General features: G+C 43.7%; 1 protein-coding gene across 1 annotated transcript in view; it reads left to right on the top strand.

Moving 5' to 3' along the window:
• Positions 1–23,591, top strand: part of fbxl2 (F-box and leucine-rich repeat protein 2) — a 103,015-nt gene extending 79,424 nt beyond the window's left edge. Inside the window, exons 11-15 of the mRNA XM_078398733.1 lie at positions 4,427–4,487; positions 7,175–7,219; positions 12,672–12,728; positions 19,476–19,688; positions 22,425–23,591. Coding sequence (XP_078254859.1) covers positions 4,427–4,487; positions 7,175–7,219; positions 12,672–12,728; positions 19,476–19,688; positions 22,425–22,532 — 484 coding nt within the window. The 3' untranslated portion in view covers positions 22,533–23,591. The remainder of the gene's footprint in view (positions 1–4,426; positions 4,488–7,174; positions 7,220–12,671; positions 12,729–19,475; positions 19,689–22,424) is intronic.
• Positions 23,592–24,163: the final 572 nt, after the last annotated feature.

Here is a 24,163-nt window from a genome sequence, read left to right as displayed (position 1 = left end):
AACTTCATTGTGATTTCACGATTGCCTTCATTGAGATTTCACAATTTTATTTAACTTTAGTTGTTTCTGGATGTTGTTGCAATGTTTTTAACAGTGAGCTGTAAGGTTGTGCTGGTTTGGAAATTTATACACAGATCAAATATAACATTAAAATCATGTAATTTAAAATACTCTATAAATGGTAAAAAAATCTGTAGTCCATTATGGTGGATTGTGAAAATCTAGACATTAGGTATAGATTTTCTCCTACTTTTGCCTCCAATTTACTGAAGAAATTATCTTAGCACTGTTGCCAACAATCTTCCAATGAGTTGTTTATCGTGGCAATAGCTGTTTTTTGCCTAGCAACAATGGAGTGTGTTGCTATTTTTCACATTGTCCAGCACAGGTTTGTCCATAGCAAATGGGTTGTGAGCAAGATTGCACTTGTTTCCTGTGTTTAGTTGCTCTTAGAAATTAGTGATGACTTTCTCCTGGAATCTGTATTCTTTGTGTCTGTGTGGCCGGCATGATTGTGAGCCGAGAATTATTTTTTAATTCCAATATTGAAATGTGGACAAAGTCATCATTAGTCTCAAAGAGCCTTGAGAAGGTGAGCTGCAGCCTGAAACATCACTGCAAGACTGCTGCAGTCCTTGCAGTGATGATATTTCCACAGCATGTTCAGGATGTGAACTCCAGGAAACCAAGCAATAATGAGAGAATGACATTATATTTTGAAGTCAGGATGCTATGTGATTTGGAGGGGAGGGGAACATGCACGTGTTTCCATGTGTGGATTTCCTCGGTGATACTGTTTGTGGAATTGGGAGATGCCAAAGAAGTTGCCGTGACGAACTGCATTGTGTACATGTACCGAAGCAGTGTGCTGTTGATGGAGGGAATTAATATTGCTGGGGAAAATGGGTTGTCCGTTAAGCGGACTACATTGTTTTATTCAGCTTTAAAATTCTAGACTATTCTACAAGCTGTTGTCATCCAGGTCCTCCCCCACATGACTCTATCTACCAACCTACCCTTCCTCACCTGAATGTATCTATCCAGCTCCAGCCCCCATCCCTGTCCGTTGCTATCTCTCTTCTAATCTTTCAATCCACGTGAAGGTCTTGACCTGAAATACCGAATGTCAATTTTCCTAACAGATGCTTTCTGACCGGCTGCATTCCTTCGGAAACTTATTGACCCATCTGCATTAATCTCAATTACCAGCATCTAGATTATTGCTTTGTATCAAGTCTTCTCCTACATACATTATAAATGTTGTGAGAATCTCAGTCGTGCTAATCTGAGTGAAGAATTTCTTCCCCATGTACCCTCCATACCTCGTTATCCTTACCTTCAGTCTTTACCCTTATTTGACCTGCCAAAATGACTGACTTCACACTCATTAGGGTTAAATTCCATCTGCTATTGCTTTGCCCAATTTACCACCCTATAATATCTTTCTGTAATCCGAGACTATCCTCCTTGTAATTCATTTCTGTGTTATTTGCAAATTTACAGATCCTGCATTAAAATCTAGGTCATAAATGTGTATGGCAAACAGTAAGGGCCTGGGTACCACTGTTTACAGGCTTCCAATCGTAAAAATAGTCCTTGCCTCTTGTCACTTATGATCAACCCAATTTTGGATCCAATTTGCCTTGGACACAAAGTGCTGGAGTAACTCAGCGGGTCAGGCAGCATCTCTGGAGAACATGGATATGTGACATTTCGGGCTGGGACCCCTCTTCATACTGATTGTGATGGGGTGGGGGGGAAGCGGGAAGAGAGGAGGAGCAGGACCCTCATCTGCAGTTCCCCTTGTATCTACATTTCACTTGCACAGATCCCACCTATCCCCCCCAAAACAGTCCCATTGATCTGGCACCATTGCTGCAGCCACAGATTATTTCCACCTATTTTCCTATTTCTTTGCTCAGGAACGCCAGGCGTCAGAAATAAACCAAAGGTTACAACCGTGAAGGTTGCAGGACCTGATTACTTTTTCTACCTCTGACTTTGGTGCTGACATGTCCATTAACCACTAACTGTTCACCATCCTCCCCCTCAGAATATTCTGCAGCTGCTGCGAGATTCTCTTGACCCTAGGAATAGGAAGGCAACAACCATCTCAGGGCCTCATCTGTGGCCGCAAAATTAGTCTGTACCGTCACAATATTGCCTCCAAAATAGCGCTCCCTGTCTTTTGGGCAGCAAAATCAACCGTGCTGCTACAACTTTAGCAACTACTGTTTTCTCCTGATCAGCTAGCTCTTTAACACTATCCAACACAGTGTATATATGTTTGAGAGGGTGTTGGTCGCAAGGGACTCCAGTCCTACCTGCCTGCGTCTACTGCTCTTGCTAGTGGTCACTCATCACTTCTCTCCCTGTGCATCTATTACTTTTGGGCTGCCAAGCTAATCACCGTGTCATCCACAGTGTCCAGGGGATTGTGGATGCTCTATTGTGAGTCCATCTGCAGCTCCAGCTGTGCAGTGTGATTAGACAATAGCTGCAGCTCAAAATGTTGTGATGGGAAAGGGGGATCTTGATGCTGTCTATTCTTGAATTTGATGTCCTGTTTTTCTCCAAGGGAGAGGTTGCAGACCTGGGAAGTGTTGAGAAAATAAACTTGGTAAGTGGCTGCGGTACATAATGGATTGGGAATGAAGACTGAATTTTATGAATTCCACTCAAATCGACTAGTTTGTTCTAGAAATTCTCAACTATTTAAATGTTGCTGCACTGAATTACTGAAGTGGGTGGTGGTTATTTTTTTTATCATATCTGATTGAGAAACGATGCAGATAGAAAGTCTGAAAAAGTAAGGAACTGAGAGGCTCGCTCCTGAATAGCTGTCATTTATCTAGTTCTGGTTGATATTGGTCTTCAGTATTGGAATCCAGGAGGTTTCTGCATGACTGTTCAAAATATTGAAAATTCATGGTTCAATTATGGGGCTATTAGAATTTTGTCGTGTATGCCATTTATAAGTTAATGCTAATCACCTAAGCAAGAATCTGGATGAGTATTATTTGCAATTCACCCCTGTCCATAACATCAGCGCCTTCCAGATCATCACCACCTATCTTAATTGGTTGAGGCTAATTGTGTCATCTCTTGTGCTATTCCAGCTCAGAGTAATTGCACTAACCTTTCTGTTGTTGCAGCTGAGATTCAGCACAGCACAGCTAAGCCACCATGGTCTGCATTCTTACTATACCATAGATAGACACAAAATGCTGGCATCTCTGAAGAAAACGAAAAGGAGACATTTTGGGTCAGGACCCTTCTTCAGACTGATTGCAGTAGCGAGAGTGAGTGGAAAAAAAACTGGAAGCAAAAAAAACCTGGTGAAATCAGGGCCAGAAACAGATCACCCCAGGCAAGGAGGTGCCCTGATGGTCTTTTTTATTTGGCTAAAGACAGGCGTCTGAAGAAGGGTCCCGACCTATAACGAACGTCACCTATTCATTTTCTTCAGAGATGCTGCCTGACCCGCTGAGTTACTCCAGCATTTGTGTCTATCATTGGTATAAACCAGCATCTGCAGTTTCTTTTTATTTCATTATTACCTGGAAGTACATTTCTCACCCTCTTTTTCATTACAGTTTTACTGTGTCACCTGGAAGTGCATCTTTCACCCTCTAACCTCCTACTCTGGCTATGTGAAGTCTCAAAATAAGTTCTAAACTACTTTGTTCACACCATTTATTTTCCACATGCACTGTTAAATTAGAGCATTTAATCATACTCACAATGACAATAGGATAAATTGCCTTTTGCTTGCAAACACTTCCATAAATGTAAACAGCTTGCCTTCCAGAACATTCTTTTTGTAATCCTCCTCAAAGTTTTCTGTAAAATGGAAGTGTTAAAAGGTCAGTATATTTGTGCATTAGGAAACAGCAAAGCTACATAATACTTTGTGAAATATAGTTTGTACTTTTGGTTCACTGAAAACCACCAAAGGGGGGGTTCATATATCTGTTAATAGTCACCGCAGTTTTGTAATACTTGGACATAATGTGTGAAATTGATCTCAATAAAAATAAATTCTGAGGTTAGCTAAATTAATGGCAAGTGAAGAAAATTGTGATTTTTAAAAAAAACTGCTGGAGGAATTCAGCGGGTCAGACAGCAGCCATTGAGTGAATGGACAGTCTGAAGAAGGGTTCTGACCTGAAATGTTGCCAGTCTATTCCCTCCTCAGATGATGCCTGACCTACTGAGTTTCTCCAGCACTTTGGTTTTTTTGCTCAAGATTCCAGCATCTGCAGTTTCTAAAATAGTAATCATTGAGATCCATTATTTAATTTCCTACATTACTGCAATTTTTTAATTCATCAAGAATTATAAATAACTGCAGAGATTAAAGAATTTGAATCTGGTACAGTTGGATTTTTAAATGATTTATGGGAGCTGCTGTATTTTTTTTCAGGATCTTGGAGGTAGCGCGATGTTCACATTTGACAGATGCTGGCTTTACAGTGTTAGCAAGAGTAAGTTTCTTTGGGATGCAGATTCATCATAGTTGTTGTTATAATTGTGTGTGGATCTGTGAATTATCATTTAAAAAGCCATTGATTTCAATGATCACACTACTTTTAAGAGTAAGCATATAGCTATGTTATCCGAAACGTCACCCATTCCTTCTCTCCCGAGATGCTGCCTGACCTGCTGAGTTACTCCAGCATTTTGTGTGATAAATAGCTATGTTATCTTTTGCAAATAAAAAGTTAAGTAAACTTTGAAGTTTTAACACGGTGAATATGTCATTTGGAAACATAATTCTCAATAGTTTTAATTATCTCTGATTATCAGAGACATTTTAATGCCCCCCTGCTTTGATAAGAACCAAAACTATGCTCCAAACTTGTGTTTGTTTAAACTGCCTAGAATTACTGTATATAGTAATACATTGCAGGCGGAGAAATAAGAAAGGGGTGATCACCTTGTTGGGGGTGTACTACAGGCCCCTAAATAGTCAACGGAAATTAGAAGTACAAATGTGCCAGGAGATTGCAGGCAACTGTAGAACTAATAGTGTAGCCATAGTAGTGCTATTTTGATACCAATGAGATCTCGCTATGCTTTTATGTCTGATCCCCAGGGTGGGGAATTCATGGGGGTGGAGAATCATTGTACACTATTCTTGTAAACACACGTGGGCAAAGGTCATGAGGAATGGGTCAAATCAAACTAAATTCAGCAGATTGCTGTGTCAGATTATCCTGTTACTCCTACATTGCATACGCTTGTCATAGTAGGGGATTTTAACTTTCCCAATTGCAGGTGCCCTGGCTGAGATATATGGATCATCATTAGATGCAGATGAGGTGCTGGAAGACTGGAGAGTGGCTAATGTTGTGCTCTATTTAAGAAGAGCTGCAATGAAAAGTCAGGGAGCTATAAACTAGTAAGCCTAACATCTGTGGTAAGCAAGTTACTGGAGAGAGTATTCGGAGGGTTAAGATGGAAAAACTCTTGGATGGACAGGGGCTTATGAGAGATAGTTAGCATGGAACCAGTATCGTGGCAGACAGGTTCGCTAGTGCTACACGGGTTGATTTAAACTAGATTGGCAGGGGGGTGGGGTCCCATGCAGGACCAAGAGGCTGGATGGTGATGAAAGAAAGTTCAGCGGACAGAATAGGCAAGAGAATAGCAGGGAACGAGTAAGTACTGTGGGTTTGAATTCCACTTTTTTAAATGTAAGGCAGATGAACTCAGGACATGGCTGGGTATGCACAACTAGGTTGTAGTCATTACAGAAACCTGGTTAAGAGAGGTAGAGGACTGGCAGCTTAATGTTTTAGGGTACAGATGCTACGGGAGAGGTAGAGGTGGTGGTGAAAGAGGAAGAGGTGTTGCTTTATTAATTCAGGAGAATGTCATGGCAGTGGTCAGAGATTACACAAATGGTGGTTCGTCTAGTGAGGCTATATAGATGGAGCGGAGAAATAAGAAAGGGACGACGATCACCTTGTTGGGGGTGAACTACAGGCCCCTAAATAGTCAACGGAAATTAGAAGTACAAATGTGCCAGGAGATTGCAGGCAACCGTAGAACTAATAAGGTTGTCATAGAAGGGGATTTTAACTTTCCCAGCATTAACTGGGACTGTCATAGTGCAATAGATTTAGATGGGACAGAATTTGTCAAATATGTTCAGGAAAGTTTCCTCAGGCAATATGCAGAGGTCCCTACACGGGAGAGGGCAACGCTTGATCTAGTTTTAGGAAATTGGGAGGGGCAAGTGGATGAAGTGTTTGTGGATTTAAAAAATAATAATAATTGGTGCAGGAGTAGGCCATTTGGCCCTTCGGGCCAGCACCACCATTAAATGTGATCATGGCTGATCATTCTCAAAAATTACAGCAGGATCTTGATCAGTTGGGCAAGCAGCCTGAAGAATGGTTAATGGAGTTTAATGCAGTCGTGCATTAAGTTGTGTTACTTAATGTGTTTCACCATAGAGCTCTCTCCCCTCCCAACTGTTGCTGCTTCTTCCTATTGGCTCGTCACTTTGTCTGTTCCCCGCTCAGCCGTCACTGCCTCCTCCTTCTCCCGTCACTCTGTCCATTCGACCTTTCCTTTCCCCCCCCCCCCCCCCATCCCCTTCCACCATCGCCTCCTCCTCTCCTCACCCCCGGAGTCGCGAACATACTCCAGCTTGGAAGCAGCAGCGGGTGAGTGGGGAGGGAGCCCCATTGTGACCAAGTGCGTCTCGTCGGTAGTAGTGGTCTGAAGAAGGCACCGATGGCTAGGGGCTACACTGTGAGCCGCAACAACAGTCGTGTCACCAGACCGTGCAGTGAGTGAAGAAGGGCTCTCAGGTGCAAACCCGCGGCATCTGCGCCTAGTATTAAGGTGAAATGTCACAAAGTGCTGCAATCTCTCAGTATACTGAATCAGTCAGAAGATAGGTCCCAAAGTCACCTCGAGCAATGCTGCCTGACCCACTGCTTTACTCCAGTACTTTGTGTCTCTTTTGTGTAAACAGACAATCAGCAATAACGGACACCATTTCCTTCCCCCCCCCATTGTCCGTTATAACGAGGGTTTACCGTATATATATATATTAAACACCATTTTAAATTATGCTGATATGTTTGGTAGAGAGCTTATAACTTAAGTAGGACATTATACTGAAATTCATTAGTAATTTTCTTGATTTATCTTCTAGAATTGCCACGAACTTGAAAAAATGGATCTGGAGGAGTGCATTCTGGTAGGAATTTCTTTTTTTTCTGTGAATATTGCAACATTGCTTTTCATGGGTTTTAAGAACATCAGAAGAAATTCATGTGATGTTTTGGAAGGAGGAACTGGGTAGCTGTATAAGATTGCTTTTGCCTGTTGTGCTTCAAACCAGCCCAGATTAATAGACAATAGACAATAGACAATAGGTGCAGGAGTAGGCCATTCAGCCCTTCGAGCCAGCACCGCCATTCAATGCGATCATGGCTGATCACTATCAATCAGTACCCCGTTCCTGCCTTCTCCCCATACCCCCTCACTCCGCTATCCTTAAGAGCTCTATCCAGCTCTCTCTTGAAAGCATCCAACGAACTGGCCTCCACTGCCTTCTGAGGCAGAGAATTCCACACCTTCACCACCCTCTGACTGAAAAAGTTCTTCCTCATCTCCGTTCTAAATGGCCTACCCCTTATTCTCAAACTGTGGCCCCTTGTTCTGGACTCCCCCAACATTGGGAACATGTTATCTGCCTCTAATGTGTCCAATCCCCTAATTATCTTATATGTTTCAATAAGATCCCCCCTCATCCTTCTAAATTCCAGTGTATACAAGCCCAATCGCTCCAGCCTTTCAACATACGACAGTCCCGCCATTCCGGGAATTAATCTAGTGAACCTACGCTGCACGCCCTCCATAGCAAGAATATCCTTCCTCAAATTTGGAGACCAAAACTGCACACAGTACTCCAGGTGCGGTCTCACCAGGGCCCGGTACAACTGTAGAAGGACCTCTTTGCTCCTATACTCAACTCCTCTTGTTACGAAGGCCAACATTCCATTGGCTTTCTTCACTGCCTGCTGAACCTGCATGCTTCCTTTCATTGACTGATGCACTAGGACACCCAGATCTCGTTGAACTCCCCCTCCTCCTAACTTGACACCATTCAGATAATAATCTGCCTTTCTATTCTTACTTCCAAAGTGAATAACCTCACACTTATCTACATTAAACTGCATCTGCCATGTATCCGCCCACTCACACAACCTGTCCAGGTCACCCTGCAGCCTTATTGCATCTTCCTCACAATTCACACTACCCCCCAACTTAGTATCATCTGCAAATTTGCTAATGGTACTTTTAATCCCTTCGTCTAAGTCATTAATGTATATCGTAAATAGCTGGGGTCCCAGCACCGAACCTTGCGGTACCCCACTGGTCACTGCCTGCCATTCCGAAAGGGACCCATTTATCCCCACTCTTTGCTTTCTGTCTGTTAACCAATTTTCTATCCATGTCAGTACCCTACCCCCAATACCATGTGCCCTAATTTTGCCCACTAATCTCCTATGTGGGACCTTGTCGAAGGCTTTCTGAAAGTCGAGGTACACCACATCCACTGACTCTCCCTTGTCAATTTTCCTAGTTACATCCTCAAAAAATTCCAGTAGATTTGTCAAGCATGATTTCCCCTTCGTAAATCCATGCTGACTCGGAACGATCCCGTTACTGCTATCCAAATGGTCAGCAATTTCGTCTTTTATAATTGACTCCAGCATTTTCCCCACCACTGATGTCAGACTAACTGGTCTATAATTACCCGTTTTCTCTCTCCCTCCTTTCTTAAAAAGTGGGATAACATTTGCTATCCTCCAATCCACAGGAACTGATCCTGAATCTATAGAACATTGAAAAATGATCTCCAATGCTTCCACTATTTCTAGAGCCACCTCCTTAAGTACTCTGGGATGCAGACCATCAGGCCCTGGGGATTTATCAGCCTTCAGTCCCATCAGTCTACCCAAAACCATTTCCTGCCTAATGTGGATTTCCTTCAGTTCCTCCATCACCCTAGGTTCTCCAGCCCCTAGAACATTTGGGAGATTGTGTGTATCTTCCTCAGTGAAGACAGATCCAAAGTAACGGTTTAACTCGTCTGCCATTTCTTTGTTCCCCATAATAAATTCCCCTGCTTCTGTCTTCAAGGGACCCACATTTGCCTTGACTATTTTTTTCCTCTTCACGTACCTAAAAAAACTTTTGCTATCCTCCTTTATATTATTGGCTAGTTTACCCTCGTACCTCATCTTTTCTCCTCGTATTGCCTTTTTAGTTAACTTTTGTTGCTCTTTAAAAGAGTCCCAATCCTCTGTCTTCCCACTCTTCTTTGCTATGTTATACTTCCTCTCCTTAATTTTTATGCTGTCCCTGACTTCCCTTGTCAGCCACAGGTGTCTCTTACTCCCCTTAGAGTCTTTCCACCTCTTTGGAATAAATTGATCCTGCAACCTCTGCATTATTCCCAGGAATACCTGCCATTGCTGTTCTACCGTCTTCCCTGCTAGGGCCTCCTTCCAATCAATTTTGGCCAGCTCCCGCCTCATGCCTCTGTAATCCCCTTTGCTATACTGTAATACCGACACTTCCGATTTTCCCTTCTGCCTTTCCATTTGCAGAGTAAAACTTATCATGTTGTGATCACTGCCTCCTAATGGCTCTTTTACCTCTAGTCCCCTTATCAGATCAGGATCATTACACAACACTAAATCCAGAATTGCCTTCTCCCTGGTAGGCTCCAGTACAAGCTGTTCTAAGAATCCATCTCGAAGGCACTCTACAAACTCTCTTTCCTGGGGTCCATTTCCAACCTGATTTTCCCAGTCTACCTGCATGTTGAAATCTCCCATAACCACCGTAGCATTACATTTTTGACACGCCAATTTTATCTCCTGATTTAACTTGCACCCTAAGTCGAGGCTACTGTTTGGGGGCCTATAGATAACTCCCATTAGGGTCTTTTTACCCTTACAATTTCTCATTTCTATCCATACTGATTCAACATCTCCTGATTCTATGTCACCCCTTGCAAGGGAATGAATATCATTCCTTACCATCAGAGCAACCCCACCCCCTCTGCCCACCTGTCTGTCTTTTCTATACGTTGTGTACCCCTGAATATTCAGTTCCCAGCCCTGGTCCTCTTGTAGCCATGTCTCAGTGATCCCTACAACATCATACTTGCCCATGACTAACTGAGCCTCAAGCTCATCCACTTTATTTTTTATACTACGCGCATTTAAGTACAACACTTTAACTTCTGTATTTACCTCCCCTCTCACATCGTTCACAATTGGCCCTGCCCTTAATTTCTTTTCCGCTCTAGAACTTCTGTTCCCATTCTTCCGAGATGTTCCCATTCTTCCGAGGTTCAAATTTAATCCCGTGGTCAGTTGAATATTGGGATGCATGCCCGATTACAGAGTACTTTAAAATTTTGCAGAGGAAGAATTAACTGCTGTGCAGTGAGAGTTAGTCATGGGAGAAGCTGACAGTTTGTGAGTGGAGGCTTGTGACCAGTGCTGTACAGCAGGATTAGTGCCAGAACCCTTACTATACACCCCGAGGTACGCCACTGACCTTTCTGCCCTGGACCTCGTCTAGGCCACCAACAAACTGGAGGAACAGCACCTTGTATTCTACTTGTGTAGCTTACAATCCTCCTATCTCCTTATTCTCCAGCCTTTTGTCTTTACATCTCTGGCCTTTGTCCCACCACCTGGCAATCAAACCCTCCTCACCTGTAACCACCTATCACTTGCCAGGCTTTGTCCTGCCCCCCACCTCTGTTCCAGACAAGCTAGAAACTGCCTACACATTTGATAGGGCAACTTGTCCATCAAATAGAAATTAAATCTGGGAGTTCAGTTTAGTTTATTGACACGTGTACCGATGTACAGGGTACATCTTTTGTTGCGTACTATCCAGGTGAGAGGCTGGAAGTTGATACAGTAGGTGATGAAAACAAGTTCAGTAGACTGGATAGGCAGGAGACTGGTAGAGAGCGAGTCAGGACTGGCGGCTTAAGTTGTATTTATTTCAGTGCGAGAGGCCTGACGGGCAAGGCGGATGAATTCTGAGGCAGAGAATTCCACAGATTCACAACTCTCTGACTGAAAAAGTTTTTCCTCATCTCAGTTCTAAATGGCCTACCCCTTATTCTTAAAATGTGGCCCCTTGTTCTGGACTCCCCCAATGGGAACATGTTTCCTGCCTCTAACGTGTCCAACCCCTTAATAATCTTATACGTTTCGATAAGGTACCGTGAGGTTATATGGGTGGAGATGAGAAATAAAAAGGGGATGATCATCGTGTTGGGAGTGTACTATAGGCCCCCAAATAGTCAACGTGAATTAGAAAAACAAATATGCCCGGAGATTGCAGGCAGCTGCAAGACTAATAGTGTTGTCATAGTAGGCGATTTTAAATTTCCTGATATACACTGGTACTGTCACAGTGCCAAGGGCTTAGAAGGGGTGGAATTTGTCAAATGTGCTCAGGAAAGTTTCCTCAGGCAATATGTAGAGGGCTCCTCAAGGGAGAGGGCAAAGTTTGACCTACTCTCAGGAAATTGGGAAAGGCAAGTAACTGAAGTGTCAGTGGGCAAGCGTTTTGGGAACAGCGAGCACAGTTCTATTAGCTTCAAAATAGATATTGATAAGGACAAGGCAAGCCAACAAGTTAAGGTTCTGAATTGGAGCTAGGCCGACTTTGATGGTATTAGACAGGAACTTCCAGTGCTGTACTTTCTATGTTCTACACTATGGATTATGAGACATATTGATAGATTAAGAGGGCCAAATCTGTCTTGTCTGCTAACTGTGGAGCACTATGCTAGAGAATCACCTCACCATTTGCAGGATCTGACGTCTATGGTGAAGATTAAGGGGGCGAAGCTGGCATTAATTTACTTTGCTAAATTGTGTTTGTTTTCTTAAATATTTGTTTAATTTTTAGTTATGGTTTTTGGTAACATTTTTAATTGTTTTGAATTATTTCAATTTGATTCTCAGAATCGTTTAAAATCTATTAAAATCAAATAAAACTATCTGTTTTTAGTCGTGTTTTGCCCCAGTCATTTTGGTTTCAATGATGGTGTGAGCTGTGTCAGAGCCATGACCTGCACCATCCAATGCTCCGTTGCCATTTAGATTTAGAGATTTAGAGATATAGCGCAGAAACAGGCCTTTCGGCCCACCGGGTCTGCACCGCCCAGCGATCCCCGCACATTAACACTATCCTACACCCACTAGGGACAATTTTTAAATTTGCCCAGCCAATTAACCTACAAACCTGTACGTCTTTGGAGTGTGGGAGGAAACCGAAGATCTCGGAGAAAACCCACGCAGGTCGCGGGGAGAACGTACAAACTCCGTACAGATAGCACCCGTAGTCAGGATCGAACCTGAATCTCCGGCGCTGCATTCGCTGTAAGGCAGAAACTCTACCGCTGCGCTACCGTGCCGCCCAAGATTAAGCTGGGCTCTGATGGGTGGTTCAGCAAAGGTTCGTCCCTTTGCATCCAGCCCTGGTTACGGTGGGTAGTGATTCCATGAAGGCAGTCTGAACCAATGTAAATCAACCCATTATACTTGTAAATTGGTTGATGGAAGACAAATAGTTTCAATAACAAATGTGTTTTTCCGCAGATCACAGACAACACGTTGATTCAGTTATCGATTCACTGTCCGAAGATTGAGGCACTGGTGAGTGAGCTTGCATTGCAGGTGAATCGTGAAAGAACAACATATATTCTACCTGTAATCTGTAACCTCCTGGGGTTTACCTTACATTTAGATGCCTTCTGGAATGAACTTTGGGAATCAGTATTATACTAGACCAAACCTCTCCTGCATTGGTGCAGCACCCTCTCCTCCCCCCTCCCTCTCCCCCCTCCCCCTTCCCTCCTCCCCTCCCCCATCACCCCTCCTTCCTCACCTCCCCCATCCTCCCTCCCTAGGAGATAGATTTAAACTTTAACATGTGAATAACTTAAAAAATATAACACCGATTTCAATGAGACTTCTTCCATTAGCACCAAAGGGACGACGGTGAGTAAGGTGGGCCTAAAATTGTCGCGCTATCGTGTACAGTTTTGGCTGTAGTTCAGGAACAAACAAACAAACAAACGAGAGTTTTAGTATATAGATTGTGTATACTTGTATAATTGCTTTTATTTGATTAAATGTTTTACCAACTTGTATACACTGGAATTTAGAAGGATGAGGGGGGATCTTATTGAAACGTATAAGATAATTAGGGGATTGGACACATTAATAAAAATAATAATAATGTATTTTATTTATATAGCGCTTTTCATATACTCAAAGACGCTTTACAGAGATTTAGAGAACATAGGGAAATTAATAAATAGATAAATAAGTAAATAAATAAACGAACAGAGAAAGGAGACAGAAGGTGAGGTGACCTTCAGTGGTTGAAGGCAGTACTGAACAGGTGAGAATTCAGCGATGTTTTGAATGTGGTGAGTGTGGAGGAGTCTCTAACGTTTTGGGGTAGTGAGTTCCATAGGGTGGGAGCAGCGATGGAGAAAGCCCTGTCCCCCCAGGATCTGAGTTTGGTCCGGATGTGGGGGGATAGGAGATTGGCAGGCAGGAAACATGTTCCCAATGTTGGGGGAGTCCAGAACAAGGGGCCACAGTTTAAGAATAAGGAAGAGGCTATTTAGAACGGAGATGAGGAAGAACTTTTTCAGTCAGAGAGTGGTGAAGGTGTGGAATTCTCTGCCTCAGAAGGCAGTGGAGGCCAGTTCGTTGGATGCTTTCAAGAGAGAGCTGGATAGAGCTCTTAAGGATAGCGGAGTGAGGGGGTATGGGGAGAAGGCAGGAACGGGGTACTGATTGAGAGTGATCAGCCATGATCGCATTGAATGGCGGTGCTGGCTCGAAGGGCTGAATGGCCTACTCCTGCACCTATTGTCTATTGTCTATTGTCAAATGTAACAATCAATATTTAGTCCAAATAATCGTCAACTGTGGCAAATGTAGCTTTTTGCTGCAGCTGGAAAACCAAACAAACTCGCAGAAAAAAAACATAACCTTCAAATGGCAGACTGGAATGTAGCATAACTGGGAAACTCCAGATAATGTCGAGGAAAATAACTGCCGATGCTGGTACAAATCGAAGGTATCACAAGATGCTGGAGTAACTCAGCGGGTCAGGCAGCATCTAGGAGAGAGGGAATGGGTGACGTTTCGGGTCGAGACCCTGCTTCAGTCTGAAGAAGGGCCTCGACCCGAAACGTCACCCATTCCCTCTCTCCTGGATGCTGCCTGACCTGCTGAGTTACTCCAGATCATGTCTCTTCATCCTTGACTGCCCTCAGGATTGAGCATAACTTGCTTCCATTCCTGTTTGTGGGTTCTGAGCTGCCTGATGAAGCCTGTGTGGAACAGACAGACTTTTCCACAGATGTCTGATGGGGCACGTGGGTGTGTAGTTTGTGAGATGGTATATTCTCACCACCATTTACACGGAGCTTTTGTGTGCTCCCAATGCGTAAATTCAAGGTTTGCAACCGGCCCTTGCTTCTCTCCACCTTGAACGGCCATGTGCCAGCATCCCATGTGCTTGTTTTATATTCCGCTTAGGGTAGCTTAAGCCCATCAGCATGAACATTGAATTCTCCAATTTTAGATAACTAACCTAAACCCATCCCTCCTCCTTCCACCCCCTCCTTCCGTATGTCCCACCTGGATTGCACCCATTTTTCTCCTCCCCCTCCCCTGCATTCCTCCCTCTGGTTTTCTATACTTGCCGCCCACACATTTTGTCTTTACATCTGTGGCCTTTGTCCAACCATCTGCTTATCAAAAACCTCACTCACCTGTATCCACCTATCACTTGCCAGACTTTGTCCTGTCCTCCTCTCTTCCAGCTTTCTTTCCCCCCCGCCATCACAATCAGTGTGAAGAAGGGTCCTCACCCAAAGCAACTATGTTTTCCAGAGATGCTGCTCGACCTGCTGTGTTACTTCACAACTTTGTGTCTTCTCTTTGTAAACTAGCATCTGCACTTCCTTGTTTCTCTGAGTGTTTCTCTGCTTGAAACAAGCAGAGACCCATGGATTTGGGTTAGAGAGTTACAATAGACAATAGACAAAAGGTTCAGGAGGAGGCCATTCGGCCCTTCGAGCCAGCACCGCCATTCAATGTGATCATGGTTGATCATTCTCAATCAGTACCCCGTTCCTGCCTTCTCCCCATACCCCCTGACTCCGCTATCCTTAAGAGCTCTATCTAGCTCTCTCTTGAATGCATTCAGAGAATTGGCCTCCACTGCCTTCTGAGGCAGTGAATTCCGCAGATTTACAACTCTCTGACTGAAAAAGTTTTTCCTCATCTCCGTTCTAAATGGCCTACCCCTTATTCTTAAACTGTGGCCCCTGGTTCTGGACTCCCCAACATTTCTACTGCTAACATGCTCCCAGATTACCACCATTCCGCGCCCAGAATTCTCCCTCGAGCATGTCCTCCGTCATTACAGATGCGATGTATTCATTTAGGACATTGCTCCACACACAGATTGCTCCACTTCTCCCTACTCTTCACCACGTGACTCTTCCCCACATATTTATAGAATGACTTGGTCTTAATTGTACTTTCAAATGATATTTCATGGCCCTTTTTTGCTGTCCAAATCTTTTTAAGTACGGTCCTGTATTATCTATGTTCCTCAAGGGGCTCTCCTATTTCGTTGCCAATGCCAATCATAAGCTTCCTTTTTTCTCCTTCAACTTCTCAACATTGCTTGTCATCCTGGGCTCACTAATTTTGCCATCCTGACCTTTCAACCTCATGCTAACATATTGTCCTAAGCTCCCTCAGTCTCCCTTTTTAACAAAATTCCAGTTCTTAGATGTTGTTTTACCCACAAGCAGCCATTTTACTTTTGCCAGGTGCCGTCTTGCATTGTTGAAATTGTTACTCCTCCAATTTAGATCTCGAACTTGTGGACCATCCTAATCCTTCTCCATAACTACCTTGCAGATAGGTATACAGCTGGCAGATTGCATGCAGATGGTTCAGTTTGGGACCCTTCTTCAGATTGTAGTAGGGGGGAGAAAGTTGGAAAAGAGGCAAGAACAGGACTAAGCCTTGCAAGTGATAGGTGGACGTAAGGAACTGCAGATGTAGGTTAATTGGCTGGGTAAATGTAAAAATTGTCCCTAGTGGGTGTAAGATAGTGTTAATGTACGGGGATCGCTGGGCGGCACGGACTTGGAGGGCCGAAAAGGCCTGTTTCCGGCTGTATATATATGATATGATATGATATGATATGCAGGTTGGCAAACTGACACAGTGCTGGAGTAACTCAGCGGGTTTAGTTTAGTTTAGCGATACAGCGCAGAGTCTGCACCGACCAGCGATCCCTGCACATTAACGCTACCCTACACACACTCGGGACAATTTTACATTCATACAATTATACCAAACCAATTATCCTACAAATTTGTACGTCTTTGGAGTGTGGGAGGAAACCGGAGATTTTAGAGAAAACTCACGCGGGTCACGGGGAGAGCGTACAAACACCGTGCAGACAAGCACCCATTGTCAGGATCGAACCCGGGTCTCTGTCACTGTAAGGCAGTAGCTCTACCGCTGCACCACCACCGCCGGTCAAGTAGCATCTCTGGAGAACATGGATAGGTGACACTATCTTCAAACGCATTGTAGACGAGTGGGGGAGGGGGGGGAGAAAGACTGCTGGAAGAGAGGCTAGGCAAGCGGATGATACAGGTAAGGGGTTTTTGATAGGCAGAAGGTGGACAAAGGACAGAGATCGAAAGACACAAGGTGTGAGACAGATGGGTTGAAGAGTTTGAAAACGTGAAGCTGGAAGAAAACGTAGGTGGGAGGAAGAGGGGAGAAATAGGTGCATCTAGGTTTGGCACAGGGGAGAGGGGGCTGGTGGGGGGGGGGGAAGATTTAGTAGTTACTTAAAATTGGCAAATTCAACGTCCATACCATTGGACGTTGTTAGCTACCCAAGCGGAATACGAGGTGCTGTTCCTCCATTTTGTGGGTGACCTCACTCTGGCAATGAAGGAGGCCCCAGGATAGAAAGGTTGGTGTGGGAATGGGAAAGGCTGTTAAAATGGTTATCTAACTGGAGATCTAGCAGGCCTAGGCGGACTGAGCACGTATTTGGCAAAATAGTCCCCCAGTACCAGTCACCAATGTAAAGGAGGCCACATAGTCACCAATGTAAAGGAGGCCACATCAGGAGCACTGAATGTGGTAAATGAGAATCATAACATCATGTAACACAGAAACAGGCCCTTTTCGTTCACTTTGGCCATGCCGACTGTGATGCTAATCTCATTTGCCTACGATAGGTCAGTATGCATCCATACCTTTCCTATTCAAATGTATTTTAAACGTTGTAATGTATCTGCATCCACAGCTTTCTTTGTCATCTCATTGCAGATATCCATCAACTTCTGTGTGGAAAGGTTATCCCTCAAATCTCCTTTAAATTAAACCTCTGCCCTCCAGATTAAGACTCTCCTTACTTGGTAAAGTAATCTGACTATCTGTGGCCCCTCAGAACGTTCCAATGAGGATATCAAAAGACATCCGATCTCTACTACTCAGCACAGCCCTCCATGCCAGATAACATTCTGGTGAATGTCCAACACCCTATTGCTAGTTCATCCTTACTGTAATATGATGACCAGATTTATACACAGGACTAGTAGTTCTGATGTATCACAATAGATGCATTCCTAAGAAACTCTGTGTTATGGAAAATCGCATTATGAAGGCTGTGTGATAGGCCCAGTGGCTAGAGAGTCTTAGACTCACCATAACAACATTATCTTTCCTGCAGAATTTTCAACAATAAAAAAAGTTTTTTTTAACAGATAAAAAGGTTTATGGTTGAATGGTGCCAGAACAACAACCTTGCTCTCATTGTCAGTAACACCAAGTTCTCCTCTATCTTCCTGTCTCCACCTATATCCTTCCTTTGTCCCGCCCCCCCTGACATCAGTCTGAAGAAGGGTCTCGCCCCGAAACGTCACCCATTCCTTCTCTCCTGAGATGCTGCCTGACCCGCTGAGTTACTCCAGCATTTTGTGAATAAATACCTTCGATTTGTACCAGCATCTGCAGTTATTTTCTTAGATTATGCCTTTGATCGCTGAAGAGACCTGGTCCTTCCTAAACGACCCTCTTTTTCTAATTTAGTTTAGTTTAGAGATAGAGCGTGGAAACAGGTCCTTCGGCCCACCGAGTCTGCGCCGCCCAGCGATCCCCACACATTAACAATATCTTACACACACACGAGGGACAATTTATATTTATATCAAGCCAATTAATCTACAAACATGTACGTCTTTGGAGCCTTGGAGGGAACCAAAGATCTTTAAGAAAACCCACGCAGGTCATGAGTAGAACGTAAAAATTCCGTACACACAAGCACCCGTAGTCAGGATCGAAACCAGGTCTCTGGCGATGTGAGGCAGTAGCTCTAGCACTGAGCCACCCAGTTGAGTTACTCAAGTATTGTGTGTCTGTCATTGGTATAAACAAGCATCTGCAGTTCCTTTTTATTACGTTATGGTTACATTATTTATCATCTACAAAATGCAGGATTGAACTCAGGTCTGTGGCACTGTAAGGCAGCAACTCTACCGCTGAGCCACTGTGGTGGTGTTAGGATTTTTATTTGGTCTCATTCTCTTTCGTACAATTTGTTGCTTTTCAATCAGATGACCCTGTAGAGTTGCATGCATGAATGCTTACATACATACATACATTCAGATGACCTTGACATGGACTATTGATTTCCCAGGTGAAATGTCATCCCCCAAATCGCATAGACATTTTTTTACAAATAGACCATTGCACCCAAGTTGTTTTTGTGCTTCTGGATCATATATTTTTTTAATCTTAAAGGCATTAGACAAATTAAAAATATTGTGAAAAGTACATTTTTCAGCCATGCCTCAGTGCTTCAATTCCATGTTTTGACAGAGGTTGCTTTCGGGAGGTGGGTATATTTTGCACCTTGCTAATTACCAACTACAGCTCACTTTAGACCATAGTGCAGGGTGAAGGAAAAGAAAGAACGATCAATGATAATGGAACACAAAATTAAGAGCAAATTGAGTTTGTGTACTTCAGATGTTTTGCACATACGTGACAAGTCTCTGCTTCTAATCTTTGATTTGGACCAGCTGAACTAATTTGCTTTCATTGTATTTCATTCTGGTTGCCATCACCTATCACCGGAGTATTCTTTACTGTGCACAAGACAGTGAAACCATGGGTTCTGCTACAAATGTTCATTGACTGGCTCCCAGTTATGGATTTAATAACATTTCCTCTTGGGGTTTCCGTAACATTGTTATCAATTCCACTGGAATAAATAAAGGCTGCTGTTTTGCAATTCTGAAACACATATTTTCAGTCGTTTTTGTTTTGCAGAGTTTGTCTCATTGTGAACTGATTACAGATGATGGGATTCGCCACCTTAGTAACAGTCCCTGTGGCCACGAAAGACTGCAAATTGTGGAACTGGACAATTGTCCCCTCATCACCGACGTGACACTTGAACATCTGAAGAATTGTCACAACCTGGAGCGAATAGAACTGTACGACTGCCAGCAAGTCACTCGGGCAGGAATCAAAAGAATACGGGTAAAGAGCAACTTTCTCTGCTTTATTTTGGCTGGAGGCATTTTTAATCAGCAAAAAATACGACTGCCGTAAGCTATTACAGAGCAGAAGGTGCTTGGGAAGCTGAAAGGGCTGAAGGTGGATAAGTCACCTGGACCAGATGGACTGCACCCCAGGGTTCTGAAAGAAGTGGCCTTAAAGATTGTGGAGGCATTAATAGTGATGTTTCAAGAATCTGTAGATTCAGGAGTGGTTCCAGACGATTGGAACATTGCCAATATTACCCCGCTGTACAAGAAGGGAGCAAAACAGAAGAGTGGAAACTATAGGCAGGCTAGTCTAGCTTCAGTGGTTGATAATATTTTAGAGTCCGTTATAAATGATGAGGTTACGGAGTACTTAGATGTTCATGATAAAATAGGCCGAAGTCAGCTTGGTTTTGTAAAGGGGAGATGTCGCCTGACAAATCTGCTGGAATTCTTTGAAGTAAATAGCAGGGCAGACAAAGTAGAGTCAGTGGATGTTGTTTACCTAGATTTTCAGAAAGCCTTTGATAAGGTGCCGCATGTGGGGCTGCTAAGGAAGTTCCGAGCCCACGGTATCAAAGGGCAGATACTAGTATGGGTAGCAGGTTGGCTGGATGGCAGAAGGCAAAGAGTGGCAATAAAGGGGGCTTTTGCTGGTCGGCTGCCAGTGACTGGTGGAGTTCCTCAGTGATCGGTGCTGGGGCCGCTGCTCTTCACGTTGTATTGAAGGCTGTGTGGCCAAGTTTACGAAGTGATACGAAAATAGGTGGAGGGGCAGGTAGTGTAGAGAAAGCAGAAGGATTTGGACAGGTTGGGAGAATGGGCAGAGAAATGGCAGATGGAATGCAGCGTAGCAAAGTGTGGATTGATGCATTTTGGTAGTAGGAATAAAGGCATCGAGTATTTTCTAAATGGGGAGAGAGTCAGAAATCGGAGGTGCAAAGGGACTTGGGAATGCTGGTGCAGGATTCCCCAAATGGTTAACTTGCAAGTTGAATCAGTAATAAGGAAGGCAATGCTAGTATTTATTTCAAGAGGGCTAATATACAAAAACAAGGATGTAATGCTGAGGCTCAATAAGGTGCTGGTCAGGCTGCATTTGGAGTATTGTGGGCACCATATTTGAGGAAGGATGTGCTGGCTCTGAAGAGGTTGTGGAGGCTGTTGGCAAGAATGATCCCAGGAATGAGTGGGTTAACTTATGATGAGAGTTTGATGGCACTGGGCCTGTACTCGCTGGAGTTTAGAAAGATGAGGGGGGACCTCATTGAAACTTACCGAATAGTGAAAGGCTTGGATAGAGTGGACATAGAGACGATGCTTCCACTGGTGGGAGAGTCTAGGACCAGAGGTCATAGCCACAGAATTAAAGGATGTTCCTTTAGGAAGGAGATGAGAAGGAATTTCCTTAGTCAATGGGTGGGGAATCTGGGAATTCTTTGCCACAGAAGGCTGTGGAGGCCTTCGATGGATATTTTTAAGGCAAAGCTAGATAGATTCTTGATTGGTACGGGTGTCAGGGGTTATGGGGAGAAGGCAGGAGAATGGGGTTATGAGGGAGAGGTCCTAATGGCAGAATAGACTTGATGGGCCGAATGGCCTAATTCTACTCTTGTCCCTTATGACCTTATGAACCCACACGACATCTATCCTCACTGCGATGCACTCTGATATGCTGGTTACCTGTTTGAAGGCCTTCCATTGATACTCCTCCGGCATTTGAACTTAAAGTGATCTCATTGATATTTTGGTTGTGCAGTGAGCCACTGAGGTAAGGTGCATTTGACCCCTGTGATAGCTGTTGTTGGATTGAGTGGACTCGGGGTTGTATGCTGGCCAGCGTGGCGTGTGCGGGCCATTCAAGGGGACAGCACCTCATCCATGCTCCGGCAGACCGCCCATATCCTATGGTCTCACATCATCTCTTGATGGGTGTAATGAACGTTGGCATCTCCTCTTTTCTTTGCCGAGCTGAATAGTTCTCGCCAGCCCTGAGACTTATCTAAGGTGAGAAGCCCAGATACCAAGGCACACCGTGCGGAGAGAGACATTAAGGTTATGTGTGGTCTGTCAATACAGGGGGAAGCTACTGCTAATTCCACGTATTGGCCCATGATCATCATGTACGCATGACTTCTGCCCACAGCCTGACATCTCAGTGCTGAGTGCCTATACTACTTGGCCCAGTCCAGCTCTCATTAACCCTCACAGCCAACCTCTCTATATCACCTTGATGGTTCAAACTACACCCACATGTTTGCCAATGAAATTGCCATTCCATTGCTGCAGGAATGCCAGCTTCCTGGCACAGCATCAACCAACCCAGGTGGATTTTTTTTTTTAAGTACAGGGAGTAAATTCCTTTGACTTCTGGAGGCTAGTGCTGTGGTTTTCTACGTATGAACTTGTTTTCCTCGACGTTGTAACGGTGAATCAAACGTTGGGACTACTGTTAGTATAAGAAGATAACTGCAGATGCTGGTACAAATCGAAGGTATTTATTCACAAAATGCCGGAGTAACTCAGCAGGTCAGGCAGCATCTCGGGAGAGAAGGAATGGGTGACGTTTCGGGTCGAGATCCGAAACGTCACCCATTCCTTCTCTCCCGAGATGCTGCCTGACCTGCTGAGTTACTCCAGCATTTTGTGAATAAATACCTTCGGTTGGGACTACTGTTCACGGCTGTAAATGTAAACGCCTGTAATCCTGAACATGCTGTTCTCTTTCCAGGCCCACCTACCTGACATTAAAGTTCATGCTTATTTCGCCCCCGTTACGCCACCACCTTCAGTGGGCGGCAGCGGACAACGACTCTGCAGATGCTGTGTCATCCTTTGACGTGAAGGAGAGCTGCAACGAGAGTTCTTCCTGCACCGGTGATGGGAACTCCTAGTAAGGGTTAAAGCTCTTGGGAGAAATCACGACACAACTGATTAATTATCTCCAAGTCAAACTGAAAACGGAGCAAGGAGAATGGAGAAAGCTGTGGATTTGGACAAGAACGATTTAGAGTGTGAAGATATAGAGTAAAAATCCCATTCCATATGGTAATGCATTCATTTAAATATAATATCCTACATGCTTTCTCCTCTCAGACTGCATCCGATAGCATCAAAAGATGCCCGTAATGTACTGAATTCCGCCTTCAGTAACGCCACAGATCGCTTCACTAACCAAAATGTATTGTAATGTCATGTATTTGAACATGCATGTAGCATACAAAGTCAAATTGGTTAATGAGCCTCTATTGAAAGTTTAATGTTTGGAATCATTCTTCTATTTCTATACACGCTCAGATGCCAAAGGAAATACCCGTGTTTGGCAGCAATTGATCGATAAAGGAATGAAATTGCATCTTTTACTTTTGCTGGACATTTTCATAACATTCCACTGAATGATGTGCTGGCCATTTTTATTTAAGAAGAACACAAATCAGTAATAGTTTTTTTTGTCAGGACATAACCTGCCTGTGAAAAACTAGCGTGCAATACTTTTGATTTAAATATGAAGAAGCGATGATGGTTTCAAGAATCAAAGCGAGTTTAAAAACTGTCTGCATAACAGCAAGAAAGGTTTTAGAAAATTGAGATCAGGAATAAAAATGTATGTATGTGGTGGTCATGGGATGTTTTTGTTTCTATTATTTCTATGGAGGGATACTCTACATCTCTTTTTTACAGAAATTATTGTGACTTGACATTAAGATTTGACAGAATTAGATACTGTTGATTTCAATAAATTTACTACCCGAGACAAAGGCTTTTTGTGTTAAATCATGTGAAAGGGTATAATTTATGTCCAAAATGTATGTGAGGAAACTACACAAAGAAATATCATCATTTCACTGTAACTCTTCTGTTGTCACAGCACGAAGATGCTGTTGTAAAAACTAGATTAAAATGAAACTTACTGTTTTCTTGCCTCTCATTTTTCTGCAAAGATACTCAAACAGTCATTAAACTTAGAATCACACAACACGGTTTCCTACAGTCATCAGCCATGATCGCATTGAATGGCGGTGCTGGCTCGAAGGGCTGAATGGCCTACTCCTGCACCTATTGTCTATTGTCTATTGAACTAAACTGCACAACCCTAATCACACCTCATGAAGAGAAAACTATTGGTGTAGGAAATCCTAGAAATGATAAGAAAATTGGGCAACTTTGTAATATACCAGACCAAGTGGGCCCAAACCTCTCCTGCATTGGTGCAGCACCCTCTCTTTCCCCCCCCCTCTCCTCTCCCCTCCTCCCCCTCCCCACTCCTCTCCCCCTCCACCACTCCCCTCCCCCTCCCTCCACCCCCCCTCCATTCCCCTCAACCCCCCTTATCCTCCCCCTTCCCTTCCTCCCTCCCTCCACCTCCCTCCCTCTCTCCCTAGGAGATAGATTTAAACTTTAAAATGTGAATAACTTAAAAAATATAACACCGATTTCAATGAAGCTTCTTCCATTAGCACCAAAGGGACG

This window comes from Rhinoraja longicauda, chromosome 4 (genome assembly GCF_053455715.1).
Source record: "Rhinoraja longicauda isolate Sanriku21f chromosome 4, sRhiLon1.1, whole genome shotgun sequence".
Taxonomy (NCBI): Eukaryota; Metazoa; Chordata; class Chondrichthyes; order Rajiformes; family Arhynchobatidae; genus Rhinoraja; species Rhinoraja longicauda.
The sequence above is the reverse complement of the archived record's forward strand: the minus strand, read 5'-3'. Positions and strand labels throughout refer to the sequence as shown.